Raw genomic sequence first — 11,985 nt, 5'->3', positions numbered from 1 at the left:
AAAAATGAGGGTAGCACTTTCTATACTGGAGAGATGATTGACATGGAAATGAGTGTGGAAGGTGATATAGGAAAGTCTATTGAAAAGGAAATAGAGAAATCTTGGAGCAGGCATGATAGGCTCTGAGTCTTATAAGCACTTTCTCTTTTGCTAGCGTGGGGGAGAAAGTCACCTCTCTTCCACTCAGGGAGGATGTTATGGGTTGTGGACTTCCTGGAATATTCCTGTCTGTCTTCCCAGGGCACTATTTCCACGGCCAGCTCACGTTACTTTTTGTCTGGTCTGCAGTCCAGCAGTGCTTGCTGCATGGCCTTCTAACTATGCAGCATGCTGTAGCTCCAGTTCTCTTCTGTTTTCCCCTGACTTTTTTTTTCAGGATCCACTATCATTTTGGAGAGTTTGGAAACTATTCCCTCATGGTAAAAAGGCTCTACAGAAGCACGACAAATGTCTCCTGCACCATAGACATCAATGCCAGTCCTGTCAACAGTAACCTCCGTATGTGGCACTTTATTTTCCTTTTTAACTTGTATAATGCAAGTGTTCTCCTTTTAGATAAGATCCTTTTTTAAAAGTCTTTTTAGCCTTTTTTTTTTAAGTGAATCCCTGAGTTAAATATTTTCTATCCACTCTAACCTCTACCCAACCTCAGCATCCACCCTCTTTGCTCCTGCTCTCTTGCCATACAGCATCTGTTACTGACATAACTCACATCTGGAGTAAATCCAGTGGCCACAATAATTTCCTTCATGATAGCTATGTTCTTTCTTCTTTGATTTCTGCCCTTTTCCTTGATGAACAGTTTTCTTTCTCTGCCCTGTTGGGCCATGTTCCTTCCATCCTTCATTGCTCTCCCTCTGGCTTCAGCTCTCTCTTCAGATCCTCCTTCTTTCTTCCCTTGCCTTCCTTTTGACCCAAGATTCTTCAGTTTTCTTCAGATATTGTAATATGATTTGTGACAATAATCCCCTTCTTTAGATGCCCCCCAGTTCTCTCAAATTCAGCTCCCTTTCATAGACATCAAGTGCACATCTCCACATGCATTTTAATGCACATTAGCCTATTTTAATGAGCATTAAAGCATCACTACAAAGCCATGCCCTTTAGCTAATGCACATCAAAGTAGGCTAATGCTCACAGATTCACAGAAGTTTAGGGCTGGAAGGGACCTTGTGAGATAATTGGGCTCAGCCCCCCTGCTCTGGGAAGGCAAGATTGCTGAAGTCAAATAACCCCAGCAGGGTGTGCATCCAATCTTATTTTGAAGATCTCTAGGGTTTGCTCATAGGTTTCCTCATTTTTCTAGTACCTCACAATGGAGGTACTAGATTTAATGCGTATTACCTAAAGCACATTAATGAACATGTAGACATGTTCATTAACATGTAGACATGTTTTATCTGCTACCCACATGTAGACACTTTTTATCTGCTACATACTTCCTACCACTGCTGACCCTATCACCTCTTCTCCTCTCTAACAACTTTCTTTCCCCTTTCCTTTTCATTTTTAACTTCTGCTGCTCACCACACTTCTTGATCTTCAAATATGTCTCCATCTCCCCATCTTAAGACAAAACCTTCCTTTGCCCTCTCCAGCTTCTCCCCCTCTAGCTGCTTAGGATTCCATCCTCTACTTTCCTTGTTGCAAAGTCTCTTATTGACCCTGTTCAGACTGGTGTTTGCTACCTCCTTTCAACAGTGTGTTTTCATGAAGGCCATCACAGAACTCCTTGGCTGATACCTCAACAGATACTTCACCAAGTTCTTGACCTGGGTACAGCATTTTCCTTTTCCTCTCTCCTTATGTTTCTTGACTTGGTGTTTGACTTCTCCCCTGGGCAGGCCACACCAGATCAAAAACCTTGCCCATATTTAAAATGCATAGTCACTTGCCCATAGGGTGCTATTTTTAATCTGTATCATGTCTTCCCAGTTGTGTTTCTCAAAACCACTTCCAACACTGAGAGATGTGGAGGCATTTTTCTTTTCAAATGGGGAAAAGAGGATGCATGTACTTCCACATCCCCCTGGAAACTTTACTGCCACAACCCTGTCTTGCTGGATACCAGAGAAGGTCATTTGAGAACTGCTGTGAGCCAGGCATGTCCCAAGTGAGGAGAGTGAAACTCTTGTCTTAGGCCTTAAAAGCAGAGTTGGCAATGCTCTTCCACTAGAATTCCCTCTGGGATGGCTTCCTTTTGCTCTGTGACTGTGACCTGTCCCATAGAGAGGACTGTATACAAAACCTGGGATGGCACAGTCTCCCACCCCTTACGAGGCCATTACAGTGTATTTATAGGGAAATATCACTGGCCTGCTCTTGCACTTTGTCTTCTATTTTAGTATGTCACATCAGCACCTAGAAGCCTTGGGACCCCATAGCCTTCTGCAGGGGTCATGCATGAATCATAAGTATGAGCCCATCTGTGCTCCAGAGAGCTTGGAATCAGGCTCAAATCAGCTTGGAGAAGACAGGCTCAAATCAGCTTGGAGAAGACAGGCTCAAATAAGCAATAAGTGTCAGAAGGCATGTACTCACATTATGTTTGAAGTTTTAGATCCTGATTCTCTTTTACACACATGCAGATGCACGCACCTGCACACATGTGCATGCACACCCATGTTCCTTTTTTCCAGTATCCCACAATTATATCTTGCTTCCAGCCAGAATTTTAAACCCCTTTTTCATACTTTTTCTACTAACCCCTTTACTTTTATTTACTTGTATTTTAATGCCTTTTGTCTCATTCCCCTCTTCTTCCCAGAACCATTCCAAACTCTAATCAGTATCTTCCTTCATTCTTAATCCTTGTAAGAGATGGTTCTTTGATCCTTCCTGTCCCTAAAACTCTATAGAGAAATCCCCCATATTTACAAACTCAGTGTGTCATCCTTGCTTCCCTTACTCTACATTCATGCTGCTGCTTAATCTGGCCAGTTCTTCCTTTACAGCTGATACCAAACTGAATCTTTCCATAGCCACTCTGCTACAACTATATTTGTAATTTGGTTGCTTTGCTTCTGTTTACACTGAAATTTACTCTCAGGAGGCTGCACTTCAACCTAATGTCCTTTCTTTTTGGCTGGAGCTTTCTCAGATTACAGTACTATGCAGATTGCCATACTATACAGGGGGCCTGAATCACTACTTTGTTTCTGCAGTGTTTGGTTCAGTATAATGCATCAGTGTATCTGGCCCAGGGTGCCTGTTGTTTCTATTAGATGAGCCGTCTTTTTTTTTTTTTATACAGCTATCTTGTATGCATTCCTTATTTATATGGGAATCCTCAGCATCTTGACTTCGGGACACTTTTTTATAAAGTAAGTTCACATAATCTGTAAAACATCCCTGTGTATGAGGGAGAGCTTCCTGGATTTTTGTTGCAGATTAAAGCATGCTTGCTAGAATTATTATTTGTATTGTGATAGCACCTGAGAGCCATAGTCATGGACTTGTAGTTTATAAACTAAGTCCTTCTTTTTGGTGAAGATGTAGAATTGTATCAGTTTGCACCTCTTTAGGGTCTGGTTTTAAACTGTCTTTCAAAGGCTAAGCCAAGGTTTTAATTTGAGAACAAGAAATGTATTAGACAAATTGACCTCTGACTGAATGGAGTAGTGCTACTTTGAGATGATGGGAACTGGGTGAGACTGGGTGATTCACAAAGGTGATAATAGGACCTAACCTTTTTCTTTTGTCTTGGTAATGACTGGATATCTCAGTTGTCTGCCAGCCATTGGTGCTGTGGCTGTGGGACCTTTGCATCAATTTATCACTGACAGGCACTAGTGTCCAGCCTCACTGAAGGGCCAATGATTAAAGTAGGCTTTAGAGAATTAACAAATTCTTTCTTATAAAAGGCTTTGTAAGCCAGTGCTGGGGCAGGTATCTAGTATACCATCAGGAGGATAGCATTCCTGTTGCCTCAGCCATGTTTGCCAGGCTGCTGTTCTGTTGCCTTTTTCCAACTCCTAAGTTCATTGCCTTATATCTGTTATGTTGCTGAGTGAATAGCAGTTCATTTCATGCCAAGTAACTTGCTGTATTTTACTTGCCATATTGGACTTCGGCACAAGAAACAGGAGGAAGATTGAATAAGTAGGGAGAATGTTAGCCTCTGTTCAGAAAAGAACTTAAGCACATACTTTATTGCTTTTCCAAGAAACTGCTATACTTTGCTTCAGGGGTCCTGCACAACAGTTCAGATGCATGTTATTTTACTATCATATAGTTACTGTTTTCTAAGTGTTGAAATACCCCAACTGGATCCACTGTAGTGGAATTTAATACAGTCAGTCTTTCAGTTCACCACTGGTGTTAGCAATATGGATGCCCTTGATTCAGAAATGCCTCATATTCAGAAAAGTTCAGGATAGTACTTCAGCATGAACTTAAATCCCACTGACCTCACTGGGATTTAAACGCATGCCTTATTTTTATATAGCCCTCTATCCTGTACACTGAATGAGGCAGGCCGTCCTATGTGCAAACAAAAGAAATTACAGTACAATCGCAACTTACGTGGGGGTTACGTTCCAAAGTCAGTGCGTATAGTTGAAATCACGTATAGCTGAATTCGCCAGGCTTTGGCACCGAGCAGCCGCCACTGCCACCGGTCCTGGACAAGGGGGCCGTGGTGCCGCACAGCCCATGCGTGCCATGCAACAGTACTCCATTCTCGCCCCTCTCGTCCTCTGTCGCCTCATCCTGCCAGGGCAGCCAGCTGAGTGCGAGTCCCTCAGCCATGCCGGCACATGCCGGCAATACCATGCGGCGCAGCGCTGCACTACGCGCTGTGCCCCAGCAGCCGAGCACGTAAAGCTGAATTTGTGTAAGTTAAATACCTGTAAGTTGCAACTGTACTGTACCCTACCCCCATGCTTGGAGCTTGTGATCATGTAGTTATTTGACCATTACCATAATGTCTGTGCAGAATTGGGATGAATTAGAGCTGCATGGATCAATTTAATTCTAGTATTTCCTAACTTTTGTATGTTTGACTTTGCCAGCTTAAGTCTTTTTTACAAAGCTTTTTGCATAGTGTCTGTATTAGCATTTTACCTAGTGAAAGCCTTTTTTGCAATAGAGACTATCTCAGCCTCTGATGTACACTACTCCAACTTACTTTGTGATCAAGGTATAATTTGGTATTCATGATAAATAAGACATATTATGATTTTGGTTAATTGTTGTTAATACACAGCATGGATCCAGTGAAGAATTGGCTTCATAAGAAACTGAACCCTAGAGAAACTGATCGTCTCATTAATTCTGTGAGTTACTTGACTGTACTTATTCACTGTCTGTGTTTTCACACTCAGAGCTCACATCAGTTAGCCGTTTTGGGGATTCAGTAAATTGGCAGCCACATCCCTTGCATGAGTGGGTTCCCTGACAACTGGTGCAATGAGGACAGACAGCTCTTTCAGTCTGTAGAGAGAACTGCATGGGGCTCTGCACCCAGGTTTAATTTAGATAACCCTTCTGGCTCCTATTCAGTCAGCTTTTACTACTCTTTAGTTTCAGTGAAAGAAATATGCCACTGAAAGAATAACCCCTTGTGACAGGGACAGTGAAAGAGGGAAAGCACCTCTAGTTCTTTGTCTGCTTCCAGTGCTACAGGCAGTTAGGGGGATGATCTGAAATCAGGTCAGACTTCTCTGTGGAAGACCAGAGCCTGAAAGTGTTGGGAACTAATTCTGCACTGTTAACCCCTTGGAAGATCAGTCATTACTGGAATCACTCTATTTACACAGATGTAAATGAGATCCAAGTCTGGCCAGTGTGCTCGGTCCACCCTAGATGCAACTGTCCCACAGTGCACTCTTTTTCTTCTGTGAATAGCCTGGGTTCTCACCAGGTCTTCATTGCTGTGGTGTCTGAGGATCTCATAGTTTTGTCCCTGAAGCAATAGTGTGAGATACGTAAAATAAGTATTTTCTTTACACTTGGGGAACTGAGGTCCAGGGTAAATTGAACAATTGTCTTGCAATCACACTATGACTCTGTCTAACCTTGGACATGAATCCAGCCATGGTCCAGTGTGGTGTTCACAAGACCATTCTTCCCACCCTAGTTAAAGGAGCAGCACAGGTCTAGCAGTGTGATCGAGCCCGTGTTGGGAAGAAGTACAAAATGAGAAATGTGGGAAGTTACCACAGTGGAGAAAGGAGAGAAATCGGAAAAATAAAATTACAGGAATTAAAAGTGTTTCAAATCCCAAGGCCTCAGCTTGCTGAGTTCGGTTGTCCAAAAGGTTAAGACTTCAGAGTTGTAGGGGCCACCTAGCACTTTCCTTTCATGTATTGTTTCTGTTTCAAAGGAGCTGGGATCCCCAACTGGAGCAGATTCTGTTACCGGTGACCACGGTGTGAGTGTGTGGAGTGTCTCCCAGAGGCGCCTGCGCTCCCTCGACACATTCCGAGGGTAAATTGCAGCTGCAGCGGCTTTTGTATTGCTCAACTCAAAGCTTTTCTAAGTTTGAATGAGTGGCATTATGGTCACGGTCAGAAACTTTCACTCTGAGGGAACAGAACAGTAGTTTGTCATGTTAGTCTGAAGTCAGGCAGAAGGCAAGGTAGAAGTGCACCTTATAGACTAACTGAATCAGACACGCACAAGTTTTTGTGAGCTCATGAAAACTTAAGCCTCACTGATTCTCTTAGTCCAAAGGTGTCAAACTCAGCCAGCCTGAGTGGCTCACTGGGTCTAGTCCATGGACCTCTTCATCTTCCCTCTCCCCCAGTGTACCTGATCTGGTGGCATCTCCAGCTGGTCTGGACCCTGCACTGCGTGCACCATGGATTCCACAGCAGCTGGAATAGACACTGCAGCCCAGTCATGCTGGGGCAGTGACTGCATGCTGCTCTGGCTGGACTGTAATACACACCATGCTTGTTCTCGGCACTTTGGGATCTGCACTGCACACAGCCTGGGTCCCAAACCAGTTGGAGCAGCCAGCAGATCAAGTATGCAGGGGGTGGGTGAAGGGAGTGAGTCTGGGAGCCGGATCCAGCCTGCAACCGGCCCTGTGCCACAGGTGAGCAGTGTGTATATGCTAGCAAGCTAAAACTCCGTGACAGGGGTTTTCAACCTTTTTTAAGGAGTATACCCCTTCTGGGTACACTTCTGGTGGAGTGAGGGGAGGAGGGTGGCAGTGGCTGGACAGGGAATGGGGGAGGGGGTGGTGGTGGCCAGACCTGGAGCTGGGAATGGCTTGTATGTGGCAGCAGCGGTGGCCGCTGTGTGCAAGTTTCCTTACCGCCCCCTGCATCCAGCTGGCCAGGAGGTGCCTCTGTGGCTTGCAGAGGGGAGCCCCTGCCTTTGCCCTGCCAGCCCTGCTTTTGGGTGGTGGTGGCACTGGGATATCAGATCTCTCAGTGTCAAAAAAAAAATGCGCTGCAAATAAGCTGTGCAGCACATGGGTATATGTGTGCTGCGTGTGGTTTGCTGTGCCACAAACCACATGTGCAGACTCGTGGGGATGTGCCCAGAGTGTTGTTGTAGCTGGGGAAATATGTGAGCCAAGGAAGTATTTGAGAGGCAAGCATATTTTTGGCAATGACTCTTAATGGATACACTGTATAGAGTGGAAAAAGGGCACTTTATGCTGGAAAGCTTATCTAACGTCTCTCCTAGCTATTCTGTTGATCCTATAAAAGACATTACCAAAAAAAACCCAAACCCTTTCTTCTTGCATATTGCAGAGGTTGACAACTTGCTGATAAGAAGCTTTTCCTGACATTTCCTTTCTCAAGGGAAGCATCATATGATTATGAGTTACACTTCCTTTTATTATGCAAAATAATTCTTCTTTCTTCATGGAGGGTTATATAAGCAAAAACACGACTTATCTGTCCACCTCCCTAGTCCAGAATTTTTTGTCATAACTATTTTTTTCCTTATTTAACTGCTCTACAGTGGGAGGAATGATACTTATTCCTCATTTTCAGATGGCTGATCATACCTTGCTGAATGAAGTTTGTGAAGTACACAGAATTAATTGCTGCATTCAGTGAATACAGTGACTTAGGGATCTGACAATCTAGGGGGGGTCTTTTTTATCAGAAAAACCATCAGGCAGCTAGCTCCTGGACTTCCTGAAACATTTGGAAGCTGTATTGGTTGAAAGAGTATGAGAAGTCAGTAGTGCAGACCGAGTGATACCTGTCTGTAGTTCCTTCAGTGTTCATATAATGGGAATATGGGGGAAAACATCACACTAAGGCATAGTAATGTAACTTTTTCAGATGCCCTTATAACTCAGTTTCCTCTGAACCTCTGTCCCCTGCACAGGAAATTTAAGTGTTTTGCTTATAATTATGTTTAAAAGGAGAAACACTTAAACATATTTTAATGGCATAAAAATAACTGTGAGTTTGCATTTGTAGTTTATTGCTTTATAATCCTGTATATTTATTTTTATTATCTTCTATGTTTTCTTAGGCTCTCTCTCATCATAATGATATTTGTTAATTATGGAGGAGGAAAATATTGGTTCTTCAAGCATCAGAGCTGGAATGGTAGAGTATGCTTTGAACAGTAATCCAGACTTCAGTCATAGAAATAGACAGGCAAGGCTAGCTTCGCAACTAGTGTATAACGATGTAGCTCTATCGACACTAGAGAAACTATGCCAATATTCATCAGTGAAGGATCTGGCCCCATAATACCTAAGAAGAGGAATACTGGCTATTCTTGATAGGAGATAATCTTGGGAAAGTATCATATAGAAATCTCTGCATGGCTTTTCAGCTTCCACCTTTGATCATACATTTTTGCTTTTTATTTAATAATTATACTGTGACTGGGCCTAGAGGGCACAACCAGTTCAGAGTACCAGCAAACTAGATGCTTTAGAGACATGCAGTCAATGACAACCATGCATTCAGCAGTGTTGTGCTGTGCTGCTTTGATAGAGAGCAGTGAAGATCCCTCATCAGAAATCTTATTATGACACAGCTACTGTTTCAGACAGTGTTTCAGAAAACAACACAAGGGACAGATCAAACAGGTCTAACCAACAGAGTAGTTAGTTGTTAATAGCTTTTAATAGATTGCAGCTGAAGAATGTGTCTGTCAAATAATTTTAAGTGCTCTGTAGCTCCTTCAGAGACTTGGGAAGTTCATTCTTTTAAGGGAAATAACATATCTTTTTTTGTTTCCTTGTAGGATTAACAGTGGCTGATCTTGTGTTTCCATGGTAAGTCTTTGTGATGAATAGTTTTGAAGGTAAGTTTAAAAGAGTCCTGCAGTGGACCATGTCGCTTCAGTACAGCTCAAACCCATTTGGAAAATGCATTTTGAGGAGTGGTGTTTTGTTAGATGGTGACAAGTGAAAATTGGTCAGGGCCAAGGTGGATGACATCATGGTTTATGTTGGCCTTTACAAGGGCACCATGCTATATCTGGTTATTGGAATCATCTCTATGTCCCTGTCTCTTAGCACAAGGACATGGGGACTTTCAGTACTGAAGCAAATTCAGAGCTGGTGAAGGGAATACTTTTTCACTCGGTTATGAATCTGTGGAGCTCATTGCCACAGGATATTGTTGGCCAAGGTATGGGAAAGGTAAAATAGTTAAAAAAGAGGCATTTGGATTCAGGCAACCTCTTCATAACTTTCTGAGGCAGATCATGCTATAGCTGCCTTCCTCTGAAGCATTGGGTATTGCCTTCTGCCTGATCCAGATGGTGGGCTATGATGGACCGTGGGTCCGATCCAGCCTGATGATTCCCTTGTTCCAAACCTAGGGGCAGACCATACTGGAGTGCAAATCCAGACCCTAGCCTTGTGGCTCAGCTTTTCTCTAGTCAAAATACTGATTTTTATCATAGGCAATGTGATTTTCTATTTGCTAAAACATTCATACCACAAAAAGGCCTGATATATGCCATTACTTCCGTGGATTCAGTGCCTCCATCTTATTGGTGTAAGGAGGATAAAGATGTGATGTGCACTTAGTTTTCTAATAATCCTCTCAGTAAAGCTAAGTAAAACGGTCAGTTTTTATTCAAGATGGGTTGATTTCTTTTGGCTCTCCTTAGAAAATGACACAAATAGAACATTAATATTTGGTACCTGAAGAATTTGTGAATTAGACATTTGTGTTTTTCCCAGCGTTGATTCATTTCACCGCTACCTGGTTTTGTAGGTTTGTATTTATCATGGGGAGCTCCATTTCACTGTCTCTGAGCTCACTGCTGAGGCGGGGATGTTCAAAGTGGAACGCACTGGGGAAAATTCTCTGGAGGAGTTTTTTGCTCTTCCTCATTGGCGTCGTTGTTGTGAATCCCAATTATTGCCTTGGACCTAGTAAGTAGAGCTTGCTTGTTTGCTTTTGTTAACTTTTCACAGATGTGCTTCCCCTCAGTTTTATCCCTTGCAGAAAGAATCTACTTTCAGTCTCTTCTCTGTCCCAGGAACATGCTAAAGAGCATAAGTCTCTGAATGTGCTGTAATGTTATGTTACTTGTCACCAGTAGTATGGTATAGGGGCTGGGCAGACAGCACTTTTACAACAGTTTAGTTTCCAATGATTTTATATACCCATGTAGATGATATCAGAATCTGGAGCAGATTCCAGGGTAGCCTGATTTTTTTTTCCCAGGGTAGCTACACTGAATTCAGTGTATTTATTCCAGCATTTAGCCCTGCGTTCTATATCTGCTTCATATTTACACAAAGGCAAATGACATCAATTTAAAGCTGTGCTGTGTCCAAGCCTGTAATCTATAACGATGAGCTGTTAAAATGTGTAGATAAATGTACAATACATGTTTTAAGAATCCTCCTTACTTGCATTCCTAGATTTAAGGCCAGAACAGGTGATTAAATCATCTCTTCTGACTTCTTGAATAACATGGGCCAAAAATTTATTTAATGTATTTCTATAGTGAGTCTATGGCTAGCTGACTAAAACGTATCTCCCAGAAAGGTATCCAGTCTATAAAGGTGTTTATGCATGTGCTCTGGGGTGGGAGTTGGGGGGAGCTGTCATTAAAGTACCCTCAGCGTCACGTGTATTTGGGGTTCCTGCACTTCAAAATGGTGGCAGGGGTGCTTTAATTAAAGCTCAATTGACAAACTTTAGTTAAAGCAACCCAACCACCATTTTGAAATGTGGGGATGCTGAATACATGTGATGCAGAGGCTGCTAGAGCACGCGAATTAGCACGCTTCAGCAGACACGGAGCAGACTTGATTAATCGAGTCTGCTCTGACGTGTGTATAGGTGCCGTAAGAGACTGCATTCACATTTTTGCCTTTAGACTGTTGTGTCTTTGCAAGAAGAACAGGCATAGTGTTGTGAAGTTGCAGGAAGGTGAGACGCTACTTGGAAAGTAACAGCTGGGAGTAGGAACAAATATTTAAGGTTATATAGTTGTGTATGAAGCAAGATACACAGTGTTTGATTATCATGGGACAGCCCTGATCTTTACCCACCTCCTCCACCCAGCTGTGAGGTGGGCTTGGTTGAAAACTGAAGTAAATCCTGGCAACAGTGTCAGTCCCTGAATGTGGCAATGCAGTGAGTGCACCAGGTGCCTCCTTTTCCTGAAGAAGCTTTCTAGAACCTGGCTTCACAGCTCAGGGGATCAGCTATGTTTGCTCTTTCAATATCTGTGAATCTGCTGCAGGCTTTTCAGTCTGGCTCCCTGGGGAGCTTGATGAGCCTTTAGGTCCACCTTGCTCTGGAGTACACAGGCCTTTACTTGAACCCACTGCAACTCCCCATTCACCCCACGGCCTAGGGTCTGCTCCCTTCTGGTCCCACTCCAGAAAATGCAGCAGTCCCTCTCAATGTGCTTCTTTTCTCTAACTCACTTGGCTTTGCCATGGGCCTTCTGAAACCCTCTGGATCCCTCCACCTCATCCCAGTGATTTACAACCCACATGGCTCCCAAACCTGGAAGACTGCCCAGGAGTCCAGGGTCCCAGGCTACCTCAGCCCACAACTCCTGATTCCCCTCCTAGGGCTG

General features: G+C 43.3%; 1 protein-coding gene across 1 annotated transcript in view; it reads left to right on the top strand.

Annotated features, from left to right (window-relative positions):
- HGSNAT (heparan-alpha-glucosaminide N-acetyltransferase) overlaps nt 1–11,985 on the top strand; it is a 44,359-nt gene that overhangs the window by 9,987 nt on the left and 22,387 nt on the right. Inside the window, exons 4-10 of the mRNA XM_019522238.1 lie at nt 377–498; nt 3,254–3,323; nt 5,207–5,276; nt 6,326–6,429; nt 8,449–8,525; nt 9,175–9,205; nt 10,158–10,318. Of these exons, the coding sequence (XP_019377783.1) occupies nt 377–498; nt 3,254–3,323; nt 5,207–5,276; nt 6,326–6,429; nt 8,449–8,525; nt 9,175–9,205; nt 10,158–10,318 (635 nt within the window). The remainder of the gene's footprint in view (nt 1–376; nt 499–3,253; nt 3,324–5,206; nt 5,277–6,325; nt 6,430–8,448; nt 8,526–9,174; nt 9,206–10,157; nt 10,319–11,985) is intronic.

The sequence above is a fragment of the Gavialis gangeticus genome, unplaced genomic scaffold (genome assembly GCF_001723915.1).
Source record: "Gavialis gangeticus isolate Ggan-Ray unplaced genomic scaffold, GavGan_comp1, whole genome shotgun sequence".
In the NCBI taxonomy this organism is placed as follows: Eukaryota; Metazoa; Chordata; order Crocodylia; family Gavialidae; genus Gavialis; species Gavialis gangeticus.
This window is presented reverse-complemented; position numbering and strand designations above follow the sequence as displayed.